This window comes from Hyperoodon ampullatus, assembly GCF_949752795.1.
Source record: "Hyperoodon ampullatus genome assembly, chromosome: 1".
In the NCBI taxonomy this organism is placed as follows: domain Eukaryota; kingdom Metazoa; phylum Chordata; class Mammalia; order Artiodactyla; family Ziphiidae; genus Hyperoodon; species Hyperoodon ampullatus.
The window spans coordinates 211,835,980-211,861,612 of NC_136914.1; the positions used below are offsets into that span (position 1 = coordinate 211,835,980).

Here is a 25,633-nt window from a genome sequence, read left to right on the forward strand (position 1 = left end):
GTCTCCACATTTATAATACAGTTTTTAAATATGGCATTTTGTTTTCAAACAAAAGTTCAGGAGTAGGGCTTCCCTGGTGGCGCAGTGGCTGAGAGACCGCCTGCCGATGCAGGGGACACGGGTTCGTGCCCCGTTCCGGGAAGATCCCACATGCCGCGGAGCAGCTGGGCCCGAGAGCCATGGCTGCTGAGCCTGCACGTCCGCAGCCTGTGCTCCGCAACGGGAGAGGCCACAACAGTGAGAGGCCCGTGTAATGCAAAAAAAAAAAAAAAAAAAAAAAAAAAAGTTCAGGAGTAGACAAAAATTCCTAGTTAACAATTCCTCAGCCTGGGTGAAATGTGTAGTGGGTTTGAGTTTGTCAGTGGGTATAATATATACCTATTAAATAATTTGTTTAATCATCTATTAAAATTCTGAGCCTTCTGGTATTACTTGCGGTGTATTACACATCTTTTCTTTGTATTTAGATGTTTGGGTGTGTGTTTTTGTTAAGGTTTCAGTCACTTTTCCTGCACCTGAAGAGGAGAATGGGATTTGCCAGTGATAAATGGGGAAGTGGACTAGCTAACTAATAAAGATTTGTCTTAATCAAGTATGATTTGTCAGAACAGGAGCGCACTGGGGTCAGGGCGCGCGCAATGAATTATACAGCATTCACAGGAGGAAAGGACCTGGCAAGAGACCTCATAAATATGCTGCCATTACCCACTGCTAATTCGTATTCAAAGAGTGCTCCGCAGTTAGTTTCTAGGTTGCTGAGCTGTTCACCAGCTTTCTGTTTGCGTGAAAAGAGAAGTTTTATTATGTTTTGGCATCATCTGGGTTCTCAAGGCATATCAGGCCCCAAAACTGACCTGATACCAATAATTTGAAGTGGCTTATGACATTACATCACATAGGATATTTATTAAGTGCCTGCTATGGGCTCTGCAACATGCTGGACACTATGGGGAGGAAACAGATGCACAAGACGTCCTCTTCTAGAAGACATTTCAGATGCATGCTTATGATCCTCTGCAAGTCTCGTCTCTGTCAATTCGAATATGGCTGTAAACCTTTGTTTATATGACCTATTGCTGTGATAGGGTAAATAAGCCTTTTTCCTGATCTTTATTTTGTAAATCTTTTCTTTGATTTGAAGAGGTGATTGTTTCTTCTCTTCATATTGAACATATGTTCAAATGTTCACATTCAAATTGTTTGAGAGTACACTTTTGGTATTTCAAGGAAAAAACTGAATGGACTTCGGGCTTCCCACTTCCAAGGATGGTCCCTCCAAGAAAGAAAAGGTTGAAACAGAAAGTTGGGAAAGCCCATTTTATCCATTCCTGCTTTATCCAAGGAAAATTGTTAGCAGTTGGGCTATTATTTGGTATATTTCCTGAAACTTCCTTAGAACACTGGCCTCAGCCAGGAATGGAAAAAGAGCACAGTCCTCTGATTTCTGACCATTTAGAAATTGCTATGACACCTCACAGGATGTTTGCAGTGGTGTGTAGGAGAATGTTGAGAATTCTGTAGTGATGGGGATTTTTTTGCTTCAGATGAGAAAGAACCTCACCAACCTTGTGAATCAAAGATGGTATGAAGGGGATGGGGAATGTGGTTGAGCCAAGGCTTGCTTAGAACAACATCTGAACTTCCGTACAGACAAGCCCTCAGCGAAATCAAAACCTGTCCCCCCGTGAGAGACTCCGTGAAGATACTCACAAAGCAGTGCAGATAGATGGGTGGTAAAAACAGACCATAGAGATAATTCAGTTCTCAGAAATGAGTGGTCTTTACATTGGCAGTTAGTGTTGTCTCAGCGAGTGTGCAGTCACTGCATGTCTCACAAAAAACAAAATGCACAAAATCCTGGAGAGGAGCTGGGAACTCTGGATTTGAGGGTAGAAGAAAGAGTTGGACAAACAGGCCAGCTGGGCCTGGGAAGTAGACCATAGGATGTGAGGTTCTTGGGCCTTAGAAAACTCATCTTGCTTTTCTTTCAAGTAGAAGGAGTCATTTTTAATTTTTTTTTAATTTCGCCTTATACTCTCATCCTTGTATTTGATTTATGACATTGGAAAAGTCATAAAATGTCTAGCTTCCTTTTTTTTTTTTTTTTTTTGTGGTACGCGGGCCTCTCACTGTTGTGGCCTCTCCCGTTGCGGAGCACAGGCTCCGGACGCGCAGGCTCAGCGGCCATGGCTCACAGGCCCAGCTGCTCCGCGGCATGTGGGATCTTCCCGGACCGGGGCACAAACCCGTGTCCCCTGCATCGGCAGGCGGACTCTCAACCACTGCGCCACCAGGGAAGCCCTAGCTTCCTTTTTTCTTGTGTGTTTATCCAAAGTGTTGCTCCAAATTGCTTGGCCAGAGTGCCTGTGATGTTGGCCATTTATAGGCTGGTGAAAGCACAATATGTGCCAGTGGCCATAACCATTGGCTTGGGGATCAATCAGATGTGGGTTTTGAATACTGACCAACCTTGGGCAAATTCCCTAGCCTCTCTGAGCCTCAGATTGTCTTTAGAAGGGGTTAATAATAGTCTACTTCATATGGTGGTTGTGAAGATTAAATGCAGTATCTGTCAAGTGCTTAGCACAGTGGCTGGCATACAGTGAAGTAGTCAATAAATAGTAGCCCAAAATTAAAAAAAAGAAAAAACCTTCCCTGGATGGAAACATTTATTGCAGTATTTTATACACAGCCTGTAAGCAATAAACTTTTGCTGGATATATATTGAATGAATGAAGTCATTTTTTTATCGCCAAGGGTTTAAGCCTACATGGCTTTTTTCCTCAAAAAAAGCCCCATCTTAACTTGTTAATACTCTTACATGGAAGTTTGGTAAAAGACTCAATTTTAGTGGTTCCCTAATGGAGCCCATTGAGATGTAATTAAAAATTCTTCTTAGAATTATGCTAATAAGTTCAATATACGGCCTTGCCGATGAAGTCTAATAAATTTTCTATTGTATTAGAAACAATAGTAGCTTTGTTTTATTCTGTATTTTAGAAACTCCCAATGTCATAGTGCTTGCTAAGAAAGGCAAACAATAGTAAACTATTTTTTCAGGAGTTTTACTAAAAGAAATCTCTAAGTGCACATTTTGTTATGTACTATCCTTCTAAGGTCAGACTGATATTTCAGTTTGCAAAACTGAATAATTCTTTACTGTCCTTCACCTGACATTGACCAGCAGTTGCCATCTGATGAGCTAGATTATCAAAATCCATATTTATTTAGCCTTTTCTTTAATGTCAGAAGAACAGCATAAATATTAGGAAATCTTTAGCTCCTTCATATCTTTCTTTTTTTTTTAAGGAAAACAATAATTTGGGCTCAGTTTGGATCTTTTATCACCTATACATCTCAAGTTAAAAAAAAATACTAAGGTCACATCACCTTAAAACTCTGCTAGAATATACCATAAAACTCTCCATCCTTTTTTTGTTATGCTTTTCTCCACTTGTTCACTAACTCCCTTGTCTTGAGTTTCATTAATTTCTACCTCTCAAAATGTCTGTGTCTAAAATGAAGGTTCCTTCTGCTTTTGAGTTATTCAGGAATACACTGTCTCCATCTTTTTGTCTGCTTCATGATATAGTGTAAATTCTCCCCCTTCCATTTTAGAGTCCTCTGGAGATTGCTCTGGCTTACTTGTGTGTGTTTGTATATGTTTCAGTTAAACTTTATTTACAAAAACAGGCCACGGGCTGTATTGGCTCAAAGGCCCTAGTTTGCCCATCCCTACTCTAGAACAGTGGTTTGCAAAGCGTAGTCCCAGGGAACCAGCAATATCAGCATCATCTGGGAACTTGTTAGAAATGCCACTTCCTGGGCCCCACCCCAGACCGACTGAATTAGAAAGTGTTGTTGTAGGGTCCAAGAAGCTGTGTTTAAGAGCTTGACTTACTTTTGTTTACTGATTGATCTATGCTCCATCTACTTCTGCAAAAAGAAGCGCTTGACATTAAAAGGTCAGGAAGGTATATCAAGAGTAGAAAACTTAACCCAGGACCAAAGACAGAAGCCAAGAAGTAAAGGGGAGATTGATTGGGTTGGGGGTTGATGTATAAAGAAATCCTAGAGCAGTGCTACAATAATTAAGGATTAAACTCACCCAGAGCTTCCAGGATTCAAGCCAAAGAAGAAAATATGTTGGATTACATAGCTTACATTGTTCAGCAGTACAAAATGAATTATTTCCTGAATGGTCAAAAAATACATTTTTTAATCAGGAAAGGGAGGAAGTGTGGTGGTGGTCTCTGAATAAGACAAACTAAGAAATGGGGTGAATCCTGTCCTTGAAATCAGCTTGACTAAAAAAGGGTAGAAATATTCTTTGTTTTTTAATTTCTTAAGTCGATCTTATGAGTACCAAAGACCCAGTGTTAAAAGGCGTAAAGTTCTGTAGTGGAGCCAGATATGTAGTACTAGAGGGTGTTGAAGAATGAAGACCAGGTAACAAAGAGTGTAGCATGACTTATAGAAAATTTTAAGAACATACATGTTTAAACCCCACCTCCAAGGATTCTAATTTAGTCAACCTAGAATGAGGTCTACACAACCCCATCTATTAAAAGTGCCATAAATGTGTCTAGACCAAAACCAAAGAAGCACAAGACCAGATGAGAACCTTTGCCATTGACTATCCCCTTCACATTTTCAGTCATCTCACTCAGCCTTTTGAAGGAAATAGATGGCAGAAAATTCAAGAATGAGAGCACTGGCTGAAAGCTGAAAAGTGGATGTTCTCTGTCATCAATTGAAAAAAGACCCCAGTGCTGTAGATCCAGGATAGCAGATCGGTCTTATCCCCTGTACTAACCCTGATCAATTGGAGCTGATTGCCTGGAGCGTTGTGAGGAGGGGGTTACTTGCAAGGCATGTTCAGAGGCAATGTGATGGATTAATGATATCCGCCAGGTGTTTGGGATTAAGAGTGGCAGCAAGTATGGCATATATTTGTTGACTTTGTTCTTGGACTAGACATATGGATAGCAAGAGTGACATTTTGTTGAAAAATTAAACTGACTTACTTTATCACTCTGAATTTTTATTTCTAAACTTTATTTCTTTATAAAAAAACTTTTTTTGAGGTACAGTTGATGTACAATATAAGTTTCAGATGTACAACATCGTGATTCACAATTTTTAAAGGTTATATTCCATTTATAATTATTATAAAATATTGGCTATATTCCCTGTGTTATACAGTATATCTTTGTATAAATTAGATTTTGTTGTTGTTGTTAATGTATAAGATGTATAAGAAGAAGGTAACTCCTTCCGGAGGAATTCTAAATGTTTTGTGTGAGTCAAAAATATTGTGTACGAAGGCTTCTTCCTTACACCATAAACAAAAATTAAATCAAAATGGATCAAAACCTATGTGTAAGAACTAAAACTACAAAACTCTTAGAAGATAACATAAGGATAAATCTTCGCGGTCTGGATTTGGCAATGGAGTCTTAAATATGACACTAAAACCACAAACAACAAAAGAAAAAAATAGATATATTGGACTTCATTAAAGTTAACTTTTGTACATCAAAAGTTGCTATCAAGAGAGTGAAAAGACAACCTACAAAATGAAAGAATATATTTACACATTACATATCTGATAAGGGTCTAGTATCCAGAATATATAAAGAACTCTTACAACTCAACAACAAAAAGACAAACCAATTTAAAAATGGACAAAGGGCTTGAACAGACATTTCTCTAAAGAAGATATACAGATGACCAACAGGCACATGAAAAGATGCTCAACATCATTAGACATTAGGGAAATGCAAATCCACAGTGAGAGGGACTTCCCTGGTGGCACAGTGGTTAGGAATCTGCCTACCAATGCAGGGGAAACAGGTTCAAGCCCTGGTTGGGGAAGAACCCACATGCTGCAGAGCAACTAAGCCCGTGCACCACAACTACTGAGCCTGTGCTCTAGAGCCCACGAGCCACAACTACTGAGCCCATGTGCCACAACTACTGAAGCCTGCACGCCTAGAGCCCGTGCTCTGCAACAAGAGAAGCCACTGCAGTGAGCAGCCCAGGCACCACAACGAAGAGTAGCCCTCGCTCGCCGCAACTAGAGAAAGCCCACGCACAGCAATGAAGACCCAATGCAGCCAAAAATAAATAAATACATTAAAAAAAAAAAAAAACAGTGGGATATTACTTCACACCTCCTAGGATGACTATAATTTTTAAAATGGAGAATAACAAATGTGGCCAAGGAGGAACTGGAACATTCCCACATTGCTGGTGGGAATGTAAAGTGGATAGCCACTGTGGAAAACAAGTTTTGCAGTTCCTCAAAAGGTTAAGCACAGAATTACCATATGATCCAGCGATTCTACTCCTAGGCACATACCCAAAAGAACTGAAAATAGATATTTAAATAAGTACTCGTATATGGATGTTCATAGAAGCACTATTCACAATAGCCAAGGAGTAGAAACAACCAAAATATCCATCGGTGGATGAATGGATAAACAAAATGTGGTATATCCATATAATGGAACATTAAATTTTAAAAACATTTTTAAAGACATTTATTTGGCTTTGCTATTATTATTTTATTTTATTTTTTGGCTGTGTTGGGTCACAAGCAGATCCTACAGCAGCAAAACAAGAACATAAATGAATGGAACAGGTCAGGAAGGTAGGTGACAGCCTCCATATGACCTGGCTTTTCTAAAGAGAGCAACTGTAATTCAGCTGCAGCCTGTGCTTACCGTGCAGAAATGGGGACTCAGAATTGCTCTATATTCCAAATTTCAAAAGAGGCTAGATGTCCAGCTTTTTATATGAAATACCCTGTTTAAAAAAATTTTGTTGCAAACCAGTTCAGAAATACTTAAAATAGTGTTTCAGAAAAGGATAACATGTTTGCCAGCCATTATAGGTCCTGTGGTTCTCCCAATAGTGACTTCTGAATAAGCAGATAATTCGAATGTTATACATTCAGTGATAGAAATGTGTATAGTTCACAAAGAGTACAGAGAGTGATTAACTCTGCCCATAATGATTTCAGAAAGGCTTTCTAATTACTTTCTAGTCACTTGTCAATAGTTTACAACCCTTTTTGTTTTTTTAGAATGAGTCATTCATTCAACCCAGATGCTGCTGACCCTGTCTCCCTTGTCTGTTAAGTAAATACATGTTTGGTAAATTCCACAAGTGAGCCTTTGGAATGTGTTTTGACAGTTTTTCCCATTCAGGTTTTCTGCTGCTTGATCTCCTGGCTTTAACATTCTTTATTGAATTGTGAAAAAGGGATGTCCTTCCTGCCGCTCTGGTCTTGTTTCACAGAATAGAACAGATTCATTCTCATTTCTGAATGGAGCTGTAATTAACATGGTTCCTTTCGTTTAACAACCTCAATTTACATAGTACCTGCTCATTCCAGAGCATCATTATGGGTAGCACAGCTTCATTGACTGATGTCTGAGGGCTCTGGGAATAGTGTTTGTTAATTATCTGCAGCAAACCAGGTAACTAAGGGGAGGTTCTGCTACTATGACTTTGATGAAAGTAGTGCTGATGATTTTTTTAATTGCTTAATGATAGATTTGATCATCCTAAAGCAAAATAGAATACATACCTGCTGAGGAAGTAGTGTTAAGTCATAATTGCTTTTTAAAAAAGAAAGAAAGAAAGAAACCTGAGGCTCTGTACATCCTTTTGCTATATTACTACTAAGAATACATAAGTTTACTTTCAGTTTACATAAATGTATAATTATTTCTGTAGTAATGTCATCATCAAAGTGCTTGTAAATATTTTATACTACATAGTAAATGCAAATGTCCTCAGAGGCCAAGCAGGCTACTACATGAAACAGTCCAGTTGTAGACTTGGGTATGCTGAGAGGATATGACCCGCTTAAAAGCATTTAAGTTTGAGTTATTTGTTATTTCTTCAACATTGTCTTAGGGGAGGGGCGGGAGGAGGGTGGAATACTTTTGTGGGTCTGATTTGGCCCTTGTGCTCTAGTTTGCTTAAATGCTCCATAGAGAAAAAGAGGCATTAAGATTTTATAGCATCATTGAGTCCAGTAGGGGCACTAGAGATTTATCTAGTCCAAAACTATCATTTTACGTTTAAGGAAACTGAGGCCCAGAGAAGGGAAGTGTTTTACCAAAATCAAACCACAAATGAGTATGTCTGTATTTCTTTTTAGTGGGTATTAAAGACAAAGGGAACTTGGAGATCCTTTTAAGATGGTATTTCTGTATTCTCCAATACAGTAACATTAGCCATTTGTGGTTACTGAGCCTTTGAAATGTGACTGGTCCTACCAACACTGAATTTTAAATTTTATATTATTTTAAATAATTAATTTGAAAAGCCTCATGTGGCCAGCAAGTGCCATATTGGACAGAGAGGCTCAAGGATTACAATTTTCATCCCTAACTTATCACAGTCTACCTCAAATAAATATTATGCTACTTCAAATATAACTTAAAACCTGTCAACAGCATACTTCTATTTACTTCCTCTCCATCTTTTGTGCTATGATTTTCTTATATTTTACTCTACATATGTTGTTATTATTTTTCTTTACATGGGTCTAAATTCTGTAATGCACATTTCCATATAGTATCGTTTCTCTTCAGCCTGAAGAATTTCCTTTAGCATTTCTTGTAACTCAGTTTTGCTGGATAATCCTCTCATTTTTCAATTATGTAAAATTATCTCTATTTCACTTTTATGTTTAAGGTATTTTTCGCCAGATATGGAATACCAGGGTGACCTTTTTTCTTCCCCCAGCACTTTGGGATATTGTTCCATTTCCCTCTTGTGTTGTTTCTGATGAAAATTCAATCCTCATTCTTATTATTGCTTTCCAGAATGTAATGTGTCTTGCCCCCCAATCCCTGGCTGCTTTTAAGATTTTTTATTTACCTTTAGTTTTCAGAAATTTGACTATAATGTACTTGGTGTGGTTTTCTTTGTATTTATCTTGCTCAGAGCTTGTTGAACTTCTTTGATCTGTGGGATGACTTTTCTTTAAAATAAAATTTGAAAAGTCTTTGCTGTTATTTCTTCAAATATTTGTTCCATTCCGTTGTTTGTCCCTGAGACTCTCTTTTCTGGGAATCTAATTGCACGTATGTAAGACAACTAGTTGTTATCTCACAGATTATTGTTGCTATGTTCTTCCCCCTCCCCCACAAAAAACTTCTTTCCCTCCTTCAGACTGTATAATTTCTATTAACCTGTCTTCAAGTTCAGTGATCCTTCCTGTATAGTGAAAGATATTCTCTTTGGTCCATCCAGTGAATTGATTTCAGATGCTGTATTTTTCCATTCTAGAGTTTCATTCAGTTCCCTTTTAGAGTTTCCATTTCTTTCCTGAAAAACCCATCTCTTCACCATTATATTTACCTTTTCATTTAAATTCTTTAGCATACTTATAAAAGTTATTTTAAAACTCTTTATCTGTTAACTTTAATGACTAAGTCATTTGTTGGTCTACATTCATAAACCATGTTTTTAATTCATCATTCTCTTTTTTCCCCTGCTTTTTTGCATGTCTTGTAATAGTATTCTTGACATAGTGTAAAGACAAAAACAGTAGAATCTGAAATACAAACATTTTGAATTTATTTTCCTTTGGAAGCATTTTATTCTATTTTGTATTTGATTAATGGACTGATCAGATTCTTCCCAAAATTAAGTTGAGCTGGTGCTGAGCTGAATCTCTAATTAGATTGGATTCATCTGAGATTAGTGTACCCCAACCTGTGTCTATGCTGCCTTTTAAGAAAAATCTTATCAGTATTTGATCTGAGAGTGGGTCCATCTCCAGTTTTCTGGATTCTTGGTTCATGTTTGGACTTAACTCTGACAGGGTCTCAGAATGCAAGCACCACAAGAATATGTAGGAATATGAGGTTTCTCTTTACTAACCAGCCCCTTCTCCACTGCCTCTTCTATGGCAAATTTGGAGATTGGAGGAGAATTATCAAACCAAGCCATCTGCTTTTGTGTTTAGAGCTCATCCAGATCCCATTCTGTTCTGTAAGCCTATATTTTTCAGACGATGTTTGACTGATTTCTCCTTATCCCTGAAAAGTCTCTCAATGGGAGGCCTGTACTCAGACCAGGTCGTAGGTAGGAATGTTGCCACAGCTCTTTGCTCACAAATGAAATGCTTGTTTCTCTCTAGAATCCATCAGAGCTTCTTTGTATATACTAGATATCTCCCAGAAAAGAATGGTAATTATTTTGTCTGGGTTTTTCTTATTTCTGTAAGTGTGGTCATTTGTATCTTTCTACATCTGAATTGGAAGCAGAAGTTCTTTACATGCCTTGAATTGTGAAATAATGAAAGATGGTAAAAGAACTGTCTTTTCCATTTACCCACCTATCCATGGATCTGGAATTCAAAAAACTCTTCATGTCTCAGTAGCATCAATACTGAGGATAACCTACCCCCTCAGGGCATGATGCCCAGGTCAGTGCCCAGGAAGGTGTGCTAAATGCCAAAGAATGGCTGATCCAGTCACACTCTGAGCATCTCCCTCCTGAGAAAGCTATACGTGAGCTACTTTGCTCTCCCAAAGCAATAACTTTTTACTTTTATTAGACTCAGTAGCCAGAATTTCTTGAGCCATGTCCAAAACTCAGTACTCCAAATTGTTAGGAATATCACTTGGTGTTTTGCATCTGTCTAGTTGGTGTTCTGCAATATATGTATGAAAACACATGCTTCAAAAATACCTCTATTAAGTATTTCTGTTCACTCCACACTTCACAGAAGTCCCCATATACAAAGAATAGCTGGATAGCTGTGAATGCCTTTTACCTGCTGCTAAAATTTCTAAGAAGTTTTTGAGTGCCAGAAAATCATCTTACCTTCTCTTAGTTCTTTAAAGAAGACTTGACTAGATGTCTTCACTTTTTAAATAATTTGCTGGAAATCACATCCTTAATAAAGTTTGTAAAAAGAAAGTTAAATATAAGTGTGCAAAGGAATGATTATTCTTTTCTGCTTTGTAGCTTTATAGCATAATGGCTAAAATCTTTTTTAATATTTTGTATTTATCAAATAGAACATTTTCTGCTGAATTATATTTGAGGCTCCCTCCTTTCAGCCATGTTTATATTATACCATGATGTGAACTTTCATCAGTTCTGCCTTCTGATAGAAAATATTTTAGTCTGTTCATCTCCAAAATACAAATACAACAATTTTTTAAAAATTAAGTTCATTCACATCAGTCTTATGATTATTCAGGTGGCATTATTATTTTATGAATGGAGAGAAATGATTTAGTGGTAGAAGCTCCTCAAAATAAGTCTTACCTTTTGTGATGCCAGTCCAGTCCTTCAGGAAGTATTTTGCTAGATTTGTAGTTCCCTGGTTCTTCTGCATAACTTTATGGGGCAGCAAAGTGTTGAATACCTATTGTATTATCCGCCACCCCCTGTAAAATATATTGAAAAGGAGAGGAAACCCGTTTTGCAGTTTGTGACCCAGTAAAAGGGGCCTTAGATCAAGGATATGATGATTCATTCTGGGTAATTGTGAAAACAAAAGCTCACTTTATAAGCTTGAATGCTGTACTTCCACACTGATTCCCAAGACCCCTGTGAAAAGGATAGAAGAAATGCAGGAAGAAACTTTTCTTTCCAGGAATTCATTTATCATGCTGTGACATGTAGAATTCCAGCATATAGCATCAGTTTTTATGTTCTTTTATGCTTCCCATTGTTTCTTAATCTCAAAACCATCCTCACAGTCAACAAGTACAATGTTTATAAAATTTATGATTTCTCAAATTATTTCAATAGAGGCAGTATGGCTCTTCCCACTCTAAAGGAATTATGGAAGTTTGAAGAACTGAAAGCTCTAAACTCAGTATATCACATCTGCATTGGTATATGCCTGTGATCTTATATTCTTTCTTTATTGGTGTTGTTGGTGAGTGCTTACACCTTAGTTGTTCAAGAAAAATAAATCTTAACAATGTTAATTTTTTTAATGAAATAATCCCTAAATGTCTATTCTGTCCAAAAATAGTCTATTTTAAAAATAATCCCCTCTTTTTTTTTCAATGATATTTGTACTATTTTATTTAACTGGACATTATTAAAGCAATCAAAATTTAGAATTTATGATTATTTTTACATAATAGAAAAATTTTGAAATCATGCATGCAATGCAGGTTATTGACAATGATCATAAAATAATCCCCTCTTAATTTGTTGCCTTCTTTTGTTTGGATTGGGGTAGGAGAACACATAATGAAAAAACTGTATGTAACTTTTTTCATTCTACAAGTATAAACATTTCTAATGTGTTTGGCCTGGAATTTTCTTTAGTGGAGCGTTAAAATGGAAAGTAGCAAATAAGTAATTAAAAAAGAATTCTGTTTCCAACAAATGCATGGTATTTGCCTGTTAAGACCAGGACATATATGCACTCTTGCCAATATCTCTTCTTTTGCCAGATGGGGTTAGTACTTTGGATGCTAAGATATTTTCCAGGAGGCAAAGAGATTGAGGGAATGACTTACAGCTCCTGTACTTGATATGATTTCAATTTTCTTAAATTTACCAAGGCTTGATTTATGACCCAAGATATGATCTATCCTGGAGAATGTTCCATGAGCACTTGAGAAAAGAGTTTATTCTGTTGTTTTTGGATGCAATGTCCTATAAATATCAATTAAGTCCATCTTGTTTAATGCATCACTTGAAGCTTGTGTTTCCTTATTTATTTTCATTTTGGATGATCTGTCCATCGGTGAAAGTGGGGTGTTAAAGTCCCTACTATGATTGTGTTACTGTTGATTTCCCCCTTTTTTTTTTTTTTTTTTTTTTTTTTTGCGGTTCGTGGGCCTCTCACTGTTGTGGCCTCTCCCGTTGCAGAGCACAGGCTCTGGATGCGCAGGCTCAGCGGCCATGGCTCACGGGACTAGCTGCTCCACGGCATGTGGGATCTTCCCAGACCGGGGCACAAACCCGTGTCCCCTGCATTGGCAGGCGGACTCTCAACCACTGTGCCACCAGGGAAGCCCTGATTTCCCCTTTTATGGCTGTTAGCATTTGCCTTATATATTGAGGTGCTCCTATGTTGGGTGCATAAATATTTACAGTTGTTTTATCTTCTTCTTCTTGGATTGATCCCTTGATCATTATGTAGTGTCCTTCTTTGTCTCTTATAATAGTCTTAATTTTAAAGTCTATTTTGTCTGATATAAGAAATGCTACTCCAGCTTTCTTTTGATTTCCATTTGCATGGAATATCTTTTCCATCCCATCGCTTTCAGTCTGTATGTGTCCCTAGGTCTGAAGTGGATCTCTTGTAGACAGCATATATACGGGTCTTGTTTTTGTATCCATTCAGCCAGTCTGTGTCTTATGGTGGAAACATTTAATCCATTTACATTTAAGGCAATTATCAATATGTATGTTCCTTTTACCATTTTCTAAATAGTTTTGGGTTTGTTATTGTAGGTCTTTTCCTTCTTTTGTGTTTCCTGCTTAGAGAAGTTCCTTTGCATTTGTTGTAGAGCTGGTTTGGTGGTGCTGAATTCTCTTACCTTTTGCTTCTTTGTAAAGGTTTTAATTTCTCCATCGAATCTGAATGAGATCCTTGTTAGGTAGAGTAATCTTGGTTGTAGATATTTCCCTTTCATCACTTTAAGTATGTCCTGCCACTCCCTTCTAGCTTGCAGAATTTCTGCTGAAAGATCAGCTGATAACCTTTTGGGGACTCCCTTGTATGTTATTTGTTGCTTTTCCCTTGCTGCTTTTAATATTTTTTCTTTGTATTTAATTTTTGATAGTTTGATTAATATGTGTCTTGGCATGTTTCTCCTTGGATTTATCCTGTATGGGACTCTCTGCACTTCCTGGACTTGATTAACTATTTCCTTTCCCATACTAGGGAAGTTTTCAACTGTAATCTCTTCAAATATTTTCTCAGTCCCTTTTTTTTCCTCTTCTTCTTCTCAGACCCCTATAATTTGAATGTTGGTTCATTTAATGTTGTCCCGGAGGTCTCTGAGACTGTCCTCAATTCTTTTCATTCTTTTTTCTTTATTCTGCTCTGCGGTAGTTATTTCCACTATTTTATCTTCCAGGTCACTTATCCGTTCTTCTGCCTCAGTTATTCTGCTCTTGATTCCTTCCAGAGAATTTTGAATTTCTTTTATTGTGTTGTTCTTCATTGTTTGTTTGCTCTTTAGTTCTTCTAGATCCTTGTTAAACCTTTCTTGTATTTTCTTCATTCTATTTCCAAGCTTTTGGATCATCTTTACTATCATTACTCTGAATTCTTTTTCAGGTAGACTGCCTATTTCCTCTTCATTTGTTTGGTCTGGTGGGTTTTTACCTCGCTCCTTCATCTGCTGTGTATTTCTCTGTCTTCTCATTTTGCTTAACTTACGATGTTTGGGGTCTCCTTTTCGCAGGCTGCAGGTTCATACTTCCCGTTGTTTTTGGTGTCTGCTCCCAGTGGGTAAGGTTGGTTCAGTGGGTTGTGTAGGCTTCCTGGTGGAGGGGACTGGTGCCTGTGTTCTGGTGGATGAGGCTGGATCTTGTCTTTCTGGTGGCAGGACCACATCCAATGGTTGTTTTGGGGTGTCTGTGACCTTATTATGATTTTAGGCAGCCTCTCTGCTAATGGCTGGGGTTGTGTTCCTATCTTGCTAGTTGTTTGGCATAGGGTGTCCAGCACTGTTGCTTGCTGGTCGTTGAGTGGAGCTGGGTCTTAGTGTTGAGATACAGATCTCTGGGAGAGCTTTCACTGTTTGATATTACATGGGGCCAGGAGGTCTCTGGTGGACCAACGTCCTGAAGAGGCTCTGGCCTGACACCCGGCTGGAGCGCCAAGACCCTTAGCAATCCTAATCTTCTCGAATCTTGAACACAAATTCAGAGCAACATTGGGATTCAGATCATCTGCTCAGGCCATACCCTCCACACAGGTTCCAAGAGAGCCTTCTCCAAGCCCCTGAGGATGGAGGTTTCTTCCAGGTCTGAAATGTTTTAGTCTTTCTTCCTAACCGCTTATATGAATTTCACCTCTTCTTACAGACCTAATCCCAATTTCTCCAGGAAGTCTTACCTGATTTCTGCAGGCTAGAGCAAATATCCTCCTTGTTTGCTAGTGTTGGAGGGTCTCCTGCAGAGGTGGGAGGCGGCTGTGGCTCACCGCAGGGACAAGGACACTCTAAAATTGCTATATTATATTGATTAAAGGAATTTAATGTCATGGTAATACCTAATAGTATGACAAAATTGAATATTGCAATTGTTATGCAAAGAAAGAAAAATGCAACTCTAGTTGTTTCATACTTCTCCATTATTGGTGTCATCTTCCATTTTTATGATGCCTTTACTGGGAACCACATATCTTATCCAATTTTACCTTAAGGATAAATTGTATGGAGTTAGTAATAAAAAACTAACGTCAATCTGAGAGGAGATAATATACTAGGAATGTACTATCCTAGGAAGAATTTTCAGTTTGTATAGGTGTCAAAAATATAATTTATGTTATTGTATTTAAGCAATTCTTATTATTTGGATTTTTCTATCATGAAAGGAATATACAGTCCTTTTTTTTGATGTGCCATGAAATATGAACTCTAATGTAACATTTATCCTTTAACTGCTAAATCATCTCTATTAGCTCGGGAGTTTGTGAGTGGAAGGGCTTGATCTTGGTTACTGGCCATGTCCCCATCATCTACTGCTGGCGCAGAGTAGGGCCTCAGTGATTATTCATTGAGTGTATTGATTCTTGGGTACTGTACAATTATGTGCATTTGTGTGGTACCCTATAGCTTTCAAAACATTTTTAGTTAGGTTATCTTATTTGACTATAACAAAAATTTTGTGAGAAAGTTAGGACAGATATTTTCTTCCAATGAATAAAATTGCAGTTCAAGTGGATTATGGAAGAGCTAGGTTAGGAGGGTGTCGGGGTCATAATAATCTGTTGTTTTTTTATATTGATCATGAGCATTCTGTAAATTCTGTGCCTGTTGTCCTTTTGGTACTTCTGAAGTTTTTTTTTTTTTCATTTGCACCCAAAGTCATCTTTTCTAACTCAAATTTTCTTGTCCATAGAACAAATTGGCCAGGAGATGTTGGAAAACCTCAGTCATGACAGAGAAAAGATACAAAGAGCACGTGAAAGAGTAAGTAGAAGTGCTACAATCTTTTCACAAATTCAGTAAATGAAAAGACAAAAAAATAAATAAGTAAAAGGTCTTGGGCATGTGCATAGACAGTAACAATTACATTGGTGTAAGCACATGTAAAAATGGCTAGGGTGAAAGAGGGATATAGAGTGGGGGTGAAGGGAGTGTGGGATGGAGAAGGAATAAGCTGACTCTTTATGCCTCCATCCCAGAATGCCCCCAGGTAGATATTTTATTTAGCGTTATATCTAAGGAGAAGATCACTGAGGAAGATTTTGTGGTATGTCAGGTCTTTCAGAGCAAAAGCTAAAAAATATTGATCTCATCTTCCCTCAATTCATTTTGCTTCCATTTATATCTCTAGGACTGTGTGCATTCATAGGGTGAAAATATTAATTAATTACCAGAAATAAATTAAACTTTGTCAGCCTGTGAGATATTTGCTTTTATATCCTGTTCAAGTATCCAATTTAAAGCTCCTGGGGTTATCTAGTATATGTAATTTTCTAAATCTAAGAATTTTCAGAGATAATGTAGGTGTCAAAAATGTATTTTAAAGTATTTAAGCATTTTTTTATGAATTGGATTTTCCATCATGAAAGAAAATTATTGTTTGCCAGTGCACTTTAAAAATAATCTAATTCCATGAAGTTTCATTTTGTTCTGTTTTAATGCTGCTTTTCTCCTCCTAGCTTCGGGAAACAGATGCTAACTTGGGGAAAAGCTCCAGGGTTCTGACAGGGATGTTGAGAAGGTAAGAGCCAGGTAGGGACTTATCTTCCTCTCTCTCTTACTTTTTTTTTAAGTATATTTTTCATCTCGTTGCAACCGGGCATGTTCCAGGCATGCAAGCTTCTGCTTAGTACCCTGTGTCAAGAACCTTTTGAAATGACAGAGCACTGATATTAACTCTTGTTTGGACAGGGACACACACTGAGTAACTTAGATTAGACAGAAGATTTGAGCTTGGGGGGTTACCTCAAGCTATGGAAAAAATTAGGGTTAGACATGAAGTATTTTTTCATAGCCTGAGGAAGGCCCCATGGCAGGAGCAGACTGATTTTATTTTCTATTTTGATAGCCTCCTTGCTGTAGAGGGAATGGTGGCCTGCAGTACCGGGAGCACACTTGGTATTAGCGTTGCCCTCTGTTGCTTTGTTTTCATTTCTTTTTTAAGAGAGTCTGGGGAAACATTCTGACTTTATGTATACTTAAAAAAGATTTTTTAAATTTAAAGAATATCTGAATAATGTGCAGTCACATGTGCGGGCAAACAAATGTTAATGTTTTATATGTGAAACTAACCTTTGATTGATGGAAGATATTTGGGAGAGTATGTGAAAGTAAATGAATGCATGTAGGTAACATTCTGTGTTCTGTAATTTTGGAGGGGAGTGAGAAATGTTTTCATTGTTCCGAAAATTGGGGTCATTTTTGACTTAGGTATGTTCAGCATGGAATTACTGCATTCAGAATCTACCAAATAAGACTATCATCTAGCATAACCTTCAGTTTGGAACTGTGGATAGAAATATGAATGAGCAATGTTGAGAATTGCCTCTAGAATAGCTTAATTGGAATTTTAAAAAGAGAATCTTATTTATCATTGATGCTATAGTGACAGCTATTTGAAAATAAGTACAGTCTTCTCTGATCATGTATCCATGTATAATAATTTGCTAAAAGTATGTTTGCTGTGTTAGAGATTGATTGCATAAGAATCAATCAAAGGTATGGTCACTTAGTCTTCTATAGGCCAATGTAGCGATGTGATTTCCCTATCAGGCTACTCAGGAGCAAGGTTAAGTTCCTGGGACACTTCCAGCCCACGCTGACACAACTCCACATGCCACCCCTTTTCCTACACCCACAGTCCCCAATTCAAAACCATAAACCACCAAATTCTCTGATTAGGGGTAATATGTAAACGACCTAGAAAAATTCAAAATCCACATAGAAGTGGCGATTGAAAGGAATGCTTCAGTGCATATAAACGATAAAAAAGAAAAAAAGGGGAAAATTCTCTATTGCTTCCCTGGGAGGGCCCCTGCAATGTGAGCTGTAACGAATATTCTGCATATGTCTCCATTTTGTCAAATCTCATTAAAGAGTCCTCCCGCTTTATGTCAGTTGAGCTGTCCAGAAATCATTCATCATTTTTAGTGTAAAAAAAAATCATGTGGTTATTTAAATAATATCATATTAATGTTAAAGTTCAGCTGTCATTTAATGGTATGGCTTAATCAGATGTAGCATTTAGGAAAAATAGTTTATCCAGGCTCTATGTGGCTTTCAGGTTGGCAGATTCAAATAAGGATTTATGGGTTTCTAAACCAACGTATTTCTGTCCACATTTCTGCTTGATGTACCTCACCCTTTTGTGCAGGACACTGCAGACAGTTATTTCAACAAATAACGCATCTCCTCATATTGTGTTTGAATAAATTTGCAAGTCATTTAGAGAGGGTGAAGCACAAACCACTTCTGTAACCTTTGACTGGGCTTTCTTTAGAAAAATCATACTAACAGGGTTGTTTCATAAGCCTACAGAAGAAGATTACTCTGCTGAAATCTTCTTGGGGTTCTCTTTGTAGGCAGACTCAGTCAATCACTGACTCATCTCCTTTTGGGCTCTGTCTAGAGTATGAACAGAAATAAAAATCCCCAGATGGACATCACCTTGCTATGTCTGAGCCAAGGAAACTCTTAAGTCCACCTGTGCACATTGGTAACTGTGTTTTTCACTAAGCACAACTGGGATCTTGGTATCAGCCAAGGTATCCAGGTACTTTTAATCAATGCTATAACCTGAGTCTTTGGGAGCCAAATGTAGATGGTGGTTTTGGTTTAGTTTCTAATTACTATCCCACATGATATACAATTTATTTTGGACTTGGGAACAGGCAAAAATATTTTACCAACTTCTTCACTTCATTATTTTTTATTATTCCCTGGAAAAACAGTCTCTAGAAAGTGGAACCAGGATTTATGTTTCTAATAGGAGTCTTCTATTTACTGCCCTGATTTTGCTTCCTGTTACATCCCTCCCATTCACATGGCACTCAATTCCAGCACTGGTGGGGTTTTATTTCAGAAAGAGAAGTCACGTTATCTTACCAAAATTACACAGCTATATCATGTGTCAACAGGTGCTTCTGATTTAAGAAAAGTTACAATATTGAACAGTGTGCTTATCAGTATAAATGTATAAATGCATACAAGAAATGAATGTCCTCTTTGTTCAGGGTAGGTGTTTACTTGCATATAACATAAGCTTATTTATTTTCATATGATGAATTCTTTATGACCGAAGATAGTTAAGTATTCTACAATATACCAAACCAAGGAATTATTTTATTTAAAAGAAAGACTGCTGATTATTTTTAAACTTAGGTTGTTTTTAAGTTTGTAAAATGAACAGGAATGGTATATCATGGTCCCTCATTTGAGTCATTTTGCTAATATTGATTAGTCTATTGTGAAGACAGGTGAAACCAGTGTTCCATCAGTGCCAATGTTTGTACATAATCCACCCGATTTTCTGTAAGAGTGACCAAAGGTAGATAGGAAAATAAAACTGATTAAGTGGCAGCCACTACCATTTGTGCTTTTTAATCTTTTGTTAACTTCAAATGGGGTTAAAAAAAAAAACACATTTCCTTCCTTCCTTCCTTCCTTCCTCCCTCCCTCCCTCCCTTCCTTCCTTCCTTCCTTCCTTCCGTCCGTCCCTCCTTCCTTTCTTCCTTCTTTCTTTCCTTCCTTCCTTTCTTCCTTCCTTCCTTCTTTTCTTTTTTTCTCCTTATTCACTTCCTCAGTAAGTATTTCATGCCTGAATACAAGGACTTGGGGCTCCTCAAATGAAATCAGTTTGGATCCTTGCCTTCAGAGTACTTCAGTCTAGTAGAGAATATGTGCATATAAAGTAGCATAGGAATTCATAAAATCATCTAGTTTTCAAGGAAGCTGTGGAAGATTCTACAAGTCCAGTTAATCCTTACTGATCATTAAAAAGGGTGCCAGGAAAACAAAGAACCGATAGAAAATATGATTTAAGTAGCTATACAACCAATAAGTTTGAAAAAAATAGAGAAATAAGATGACTTACAGAATCATAAGTTTTGAAAGAAACTAAACTATGCAGAGAATATTGAGACATATCTAGGGAGAGAGCAATTGATTCAACCTAAATAAATGTTCTTCATGTAACTGTACTATATCACCAAAAGAAAGAAAACAAAGGAAAAAAAACCAGTCCATTCAAAATTATATTAGTAAAACTTGACATCAGAATGCAGATGTAGCTGATTTCCTGAAAAGTAATTTTTTTTCTCTCTTGACATAAGATGAAGAGCTACCTGGGGACAAACTGTTCATTTCCTGACTCTGTAGACAGAGTTTTAAATAAAGTGGTATTCAGATAATAATGAAAATTGTCATGAAACAAATGACCATTCCTGCGATGACGGGGGTCAAAAAAAAAGGATTTTTCGTTGACTTCCACAAAATTAGACTGTCATTAATTGGTTGTCTTTAAAGTGCCTCAGGTAGCACTGAGAGGCTTCAGTGTTGCTCTCCATATATATTTGCCTGTACATGCACGTTGGTGTGTATATTTTTTCTTATACATTTGACTGGGAGGTCTTATTAGATCAAACAGTACCAGCAGGAAGTGAAAATGAAAACAGTTCTCAAGATTTTCAGTCAGCAAACAAAGGACATTATGATTCTATTTTCTTTTTGCCTCTGAAGAGTGAATAATTTATTAGTAATTGTATGTTTGTTTCTAAAAGTATCTAAAGGATTCCTTAGAAATGTAACAGAGTTATAATTTGAAATCTCTGTTGACATAATTTGGAGGACAATGTTACAAGTTTATGTTGGCCCATTGACCACATGTATATGCTGGCAAAAGGCTTATGAAAGGAAATGACATATGTAACATTTTTTAAAGCACCTTTTCTGTATGATTATCTTAATATCAAACAATTTTCTCTCTCATGCACACTACTAATATTTGCTACTAGTATTAGTATTTACACACACACACACACATACACACAATACAGAATAGCAGAATTACACACACAATAGCAGAATGTTTCCTTGAAAAAGTGAATTCTGTTTATCCTTCCATCATGTATGTAGTAACTTTCTTAAATAGGTAGCTGTTGAGAGGTGTTTTGTAACTAATCTATAATATAAACAAAACAGATGGGATTAAATGAAGTTGATGCAGCTACCACTATTTATACATTTTTTTAATTGCAATATAATTGATTTATTATATTAGTTTCAGGTGTACTACATAGTGACTCAATATTTTTATACATTACAGAATGATTACCACAAATATAGTTACCATCTGTCACCATACAAAATTATTATAATATTATTGACTATATTCTCCATGCTGTATATTATATCCACATGACTTATATATTTTATAACTGGAATAACTTAATCCTCTTACTATTTAATACATGTATTTTTATTAGAGCTACTTCTGAGCCAATCTGGGGAATAACTGCCACCTATCATTGTTATCACATTTTACATTTTAAACATGGTTTTGTTGCTTTGGTAGGAAGACAGGTAAAAACATCTGGAAAACTTAAATGTACTGTCAGAATGATTCCTAAGGGTAAATATATCAGAAATACCAATGCAATTTCTATAAGCAATAGATATGTAATTTTTTTATTAAACAAACTTATTCTTAAAGAAATATGCTATGACTTTTCCTCTTCTTTAAAAATTCATCCCCGCCCCCCCATTTTGCCCAGGAAACATTTTGTTATATTTTAATTGTTCTTATTATGATGTCTGAAAATTCAGCAGTGGAGAGTTTTCAAGATTTGTGAGAAAAATGTCCTTGAGAATTTACTCTCAATTTTTATGCACTGCAAAGTGTCTTACATTTATATTTTTCACTTTTTTTCTGGTTTTTGCTTTTCTCTCTTTATGTCATTTCTCTTTCTTGGCCTGTTTTTACTAGCTGTGAACATGAGTGGGCCCTGACTTGAAATTAGTACAGCAAAATCTTAACCTCTAAGATATTCTTCAGTTTTTAATCAAGTGCTTATTCTTTCAGAACAAAATGATTCAGTTTGTTGCAGATTCTTTACACTTAACAGATTTAGGTTCTAAGCTTAGAATAATGCTACAAAGAGAAAATTATTTTTTAAAAACCTTGGTCCTTATTGTGTGAGTAAATTTATTACCATACACTTAACTCATTGCTTTCATCCTATGACCCCTTCAAGGCTGACATGGATGATGTTTTTACCAAATGAAAGAACGACTTTGGATTTCTTTATATATGTTTCTTTTTAATAACATTCTTGTAGCTTTAAACATAGAATTTTGGTATTGTGTTTAGACATTCGAATACAGCATCTAAAGTTATCTATCAATGATAACTCTACTAGTTGCCTTAGGTGTGTGTCTGACCCTAACCATACTTTACACACATCAGGTCTAATCCTTAAGAGCCCTGTGAAGGAAGCATCGTATCCCCATTTTACAGATGAGAATAACAATGCTTAGTGAAGTAAACTATCCATAGTCATTTACATAGAAATGTACAGAATTAGACTATGCACTTAGCTATCTCTTTTTTTTAAATTTATTTTATTATTAAAATTTTTTTTTTTAATTTTATTTTTTATATGGCAGGTTATTATTAGTCATCCATTTTATACACATCAGTGTGTACATGTCAATCCCAATCTCCCAATTCATCCCACCACCACCATCACCACTCCACTTTCCCCCCATGGTGTCCATATGTTTGTTCTCTACATCTGTGTCTCAATTTCTGCCCTGCAAACCAGTTCATCTGTACCATTTTCTAGATTCCACATATATGCGTTAATATATGATATTTGTTTTTCTCTTTCTGACTTACTTCACTCTGTATGACAGTCTCTAGATCCATCCACGTCTCTACAAATGACCCAATTTCGTTCCTTTTTATGGCTGAGTAATATTCCATTATATATATGTACCACCTCTTCTTTATCCATTCGTCTGTCGATGGGCATTTACATTGATTCCATGACCTGGCTATTGTAAATAGTGCTGCAATGAACATTGGGGTGCATGTGTCTTTTTGAATTATGGTTTTCTCTGGGTATATGCCCAGTAGTGGGATTGCTGGGTCATATGGTAATTCTATTTTTAGTTGTTTAAGGAACCTCCATACTGTTCTCCATAGTGGCTGTATCAATTTACATTCCCACCAACAGTGCAAGACGGTACCCTTTTCTCCACACCCTCTCCAACATTTGTTGTTTGTAGATTTTCTGATGATGCCCATTCCAGCTGGTGTGAGGTGATACCTCATTGTAGTTTTGATTTGCATTTCTCTAATAATAGTGATGTTGAGCAGCTTTTCATTTGCTTCTTGGCCATCTGTATGTCTTCTTTGGAGAAATGTCTATTTAGTTCGTCTCCCCATTTTTGGACTGGGTTGTTTGTTTTTTTAATATTGAGCTGCATGAGGTGTTTACATATTTGGAGATTAATCCTTTGTCCGTTGATTCCTTTGCAAATATTTTCTCCCATTTTGAGGATTGTCTTTTCATCTGGTTTATGGTTTCCTTTGCTGTGCAAAAGCTTCAAGTTTCATTAGGTCCCATTTGTTTATTTTTGTTTTTATTTCCATTACTCTAGGAGGTGGATCAAAAAAGATCTTGTTGTGATTTATGTCAAAGAGTGTTCTTCCTAAGTTTTCCTCTAAGAGTTTTATAGTGTCCAGTCTTACATTTAGGTCTCTAATCCATTTTGAGTTTATTTTTGTGTATGGTGTTAGGGAGTGTTCTAATTTCATTCTTTTACATGTAGCTGTCCAGTTTTCCCAGCACCACTTACTGAAGAGGCTGTCTTTTCTGCATTGTATATCCTTGCCTCCTTTGTCATAGATTAGTTGACCATATGTGTGTGGGTTTATCTCTGGGCTTTCTATCTTGTTGCATTGATCTGTATTTCTGTTTTTGTGCCAGTACCATATTGTCTTGATTACTGTAGCTTTGTAGTATAGTCTGAAGTCAGGGAGTCTGATTGCTCCAGCTCCGTTTTTTTCCCTCAAGACCACTTTGGCTATTCAGGGTCTTTTGTGTTTCCATACAAACTTTAAGACTTTTTGTTCTAATTCCATAAAAAATGCCATTGGTAATTTGATAGGGATTGCATTGAATCTGTAGATTGCCTTGGGTAGTATAGTCATTTTCACAATGTTGATTCTTCCAATCCAAGAACATGGTATATCTCTCCATCTGTTGGTATCATCTTTAATTTCTTTCATCAGCGTCTTATAGTTTTCTGCATACAGGTCTTTTGTCTCCCTAGGTAGGTTTATTCCTAGGTATTTTATTCTTTTTGTTGCAATGGTAAATGGGACTGTTTCCTTAATTTCTCTTTCAGATTTTTCATCATTAGTGTATAGGAATGCAAAAGATTTCTGTGCATTAATTTTGTATTCTGCAACTTTACCAAATTCATTGATTAACTCTAGTAGTTTTCTAATTAGCTCTAGACAGTTTTACTTCTTCTTTTCCAATTTGTATTCCTTTTATTTCTTTTTCTTCTCTGATTGCTGTGGCTGGGACTTCCAAAACTATGTTGAGTAATAGTGGTGAGAGTGGACATCCTTGTCTTGTTCCTGATCTTAGAAGAAATGCTTTCAGTTTTTCACCATTGAGAATGATGTTTGCTTTGGGTTTGTCATATGTGGCCTTTATTATGTTGAGCTAGGTTCCCTCTATGCCCACTTTCTGGAGGGTTTTAATCATAAATGAGTGTTGAATTTTGTTAAAGGCTTTTTCTGCATCTCTTGATACGATCATATGGTTTTTCTTCTTCAATTTGTTAATATGGTGTATAACATTGATTGATTTGCGTATATTGAAGAATCCTTGCATCCCTGGGATAAATCCCACCTGATCATGGTGTATGATCCTTTTAATGTGTTGTTGGATTCTGTTTGCTAGTATTTTGTTGAGGATTTTTGCATCTCTATTCATCAGTGATATTGGTCTGTAATTTTCTTTTTTTGTGATATCTTTTTCTGGTTTTGGTATCAGGATGATGGTGACCTCATAGAATGAGTTTGGGAGTGTTCCTTCCTCTGCAATTTTTTGGAAGAGTTTGAGAAGGATGGGTGTTAGCTCTTCTCTAAATGTTTGATAGAATTCACCTGTGAAGCCATCTGGTCCTGGACTTTTGTTTGTTGGAAGAGTTTTTTTTTGTTTTTTTGTTTTTTGGGGGTTTTTTTGCGGTACGCGGGCCTCTCACTGTTGTGGCCTCTCCCATTGCGGAGCACAGGCTCCGCACGCGCAAGCTCAGCAGCCATGGCTCACAGGCCCAGCCGCTCCGTAGCATGTGGGATCTTCCCGGACTGGGGCATGAACCCATGTCCCCTGCATCGGCAGGCGGACTCTCAACCACTGCGCCACCAGGGAAGCCCTTGTTGG

At 36.9% G+C, this 25,633-nt stretch overlaps 1 protein-coding gene across 3 annotated transcripts in view; it reads left to right on the forward strand.

The window, feature by feature from the left end:
• Nucleotides 1–25,633, forward strand: part of VTI1A (vesicle transport through interaction with t-SNAREs 1A) — a gene marked incomplete at its 5' end in the record, with an annotated part of 359,894 nt that overhangs the window by 187,898 nt on the left and 146,363 nt on the right. For all 3 annotated transcript variants that reach the window (XM_079716619.1, XM_079716620.1, XM_079716621.1), the window contains 2 exons: nucleotides 16,087–16,157; nucleotides 16,853–16,914. In XM_079716619.1, coding sequence (XP_079572745.1) covers nucleotides 16,087–16,157; nucleotides 16,853–16,914 — 133 coding nt within the window. The remainder of the gene's footprint in view (nucleotides 1–16,086; nucleotides 16,158–16,852; nucleotides 16,915–25,633) is intronic.